Below are 1416 nucleotides of genomic sequence, written 5' to 3'. Positions count from 1 at the left end.
GTTGTTCTGCCGTGTCACGGGGACTGAGCAATGGTGTCATCAAATATGGTTTTTGTGGGTAAGCGGAATCACCTGCGGTAAAGTTATACTGCATATACTATGAAATCATTATAACCAATTTTTTTACCCAGAATAACGCAATCAGTAAAATATGGACTTTCCATCTTGGCTCTTATTTTACTGCTATTAAAAATTGTAGCATCATGAGCAGAACCAGGCCACCTTGCAACCACATCAGTAAACACCATTTTTGCAGTACATACTCCCTGTACATTTATTGAAAAATTGCTTTTTCTATTCCTAAATATTTCTGCATCGGACCCCCCTGAGACAAATTTTGAATTTCGTGTGAAATGAAACCATATTTTATCATACCTGGAGACTGAATTTTAACATGTGTTCCGTCAACAGCACCAATAACAGAAGGAAAAGATGCTATATCAAAAAAATCCCTTTTAACCTGTGAAACTTCTGATGATGTAGATGGAATTTTAATATATTTCCTATACAGCTTTGCAATTCCTGTGGGAACTCTTGAAACTATTCTTGAAACAGTTGAAACATGCATCCCTCCAAAATCAGCAATACTTAAAAGATGATTGCCTGTAGCAAAGAATCGTAGAGCTACCAATAGCTGGTTTATGGGTGGAATTGAATTATTTCTGGAAGACGGACAATTTTGTTCAACGATTTGTAATAAAAGTCATGTATCAAACCGGTTATAAGGTCGTTCTAGGTCCTTCTCGATTTGTTCTAATACATGGATAGCCATCTTTTCATCGAAACTAAAAAAGTACTCATTCCTATCGTAAACCTGACGGGGAACACCAACTTCAATCAATTCAAGGACCTCCACATCATCTTCCAGCAAATCGGCCAATTCAAAATTCATTGTTATTATTTTATTTTAGTTTGAACAAAGAACTACTTTTTTGGCACTACAATTTACTGAAATGTCAACACACAACATAATCTCCTAAGTGAAACTTAAGGTTTTATGCCCTACTATATCTTCCACATAAAATAAGTTTCACTTAGGTTCATTTATGTCAAACTTTGAGTTCTGTACAAACCATTAAGCACAACTTAGTAACTTATGTGGAACTTAAATAGTTATGAGTCGTATCAGCAAACGGGCCTAAGTCAAGTAAATAAGAGCAATATTAAATGAAAATTCTTCTTTTCAATTTAAACAAAATAATTTATATTAAAGAAAAAATTATTTTTATTTCCCCTTGAAAACATATTTTAATTTTCTTCCTCACTTTTGTTTGTTTTTTTCTTTTATTTTATATTATTTTATTTTTGTTATATTTTATATTATAAACTCTCACTAAAAGTTTATTTTATATTTTGTTTTTTTTTTATTTTTTTTTTGTTCATTCACGAATTCTCAATTTATGTAATAAATTAATA

The 1416-nt window shown here is 31.4% G+C and overlaps 1 protein-coding gene across 1 annotated transcript; it reads right to left on the bottom strand.

The window, feature by feature from the left end:
* Window positions 1-274: 274 nt before the first annotated feature.
* Window positions 275-892, bottom strand: LOC129943051 (uncharacterized). The gene is made up of 2 exons (XM_056052260.1): window positions 717-892; window positions 275-662 (listed from the first exon to the last, which is right to left on the bottom strand). The coding sequence occupies exons 1-2, from the start codon at window positions 890-892 to the stop codon at window positions 275-277; spliced, it is 564 nt and encodes a 187-aa protein (XP_055908235.1).
* Between the last annotated feature and the right edge of the window lie 524 nt (window positions 893-1416).

Source organism: Eupeodes corollae, chromosome 1 (assembly GCF_945859685.1).
Source record: "Eupeodes corollae chromosome 1, idEupCoro1.1, whole genome shotgun sequence".
Lineage (NCBI taxonomy): Eukaryota > Metazoa > Arthropoda > Insecta > Diptera > Syrphidae > Eupeodes > Eupeodes corollae.
Note: the sequence above shows the minus strand (reverse complement) of the source record. Positions and strands in the feature narration are given on the sequence as shown.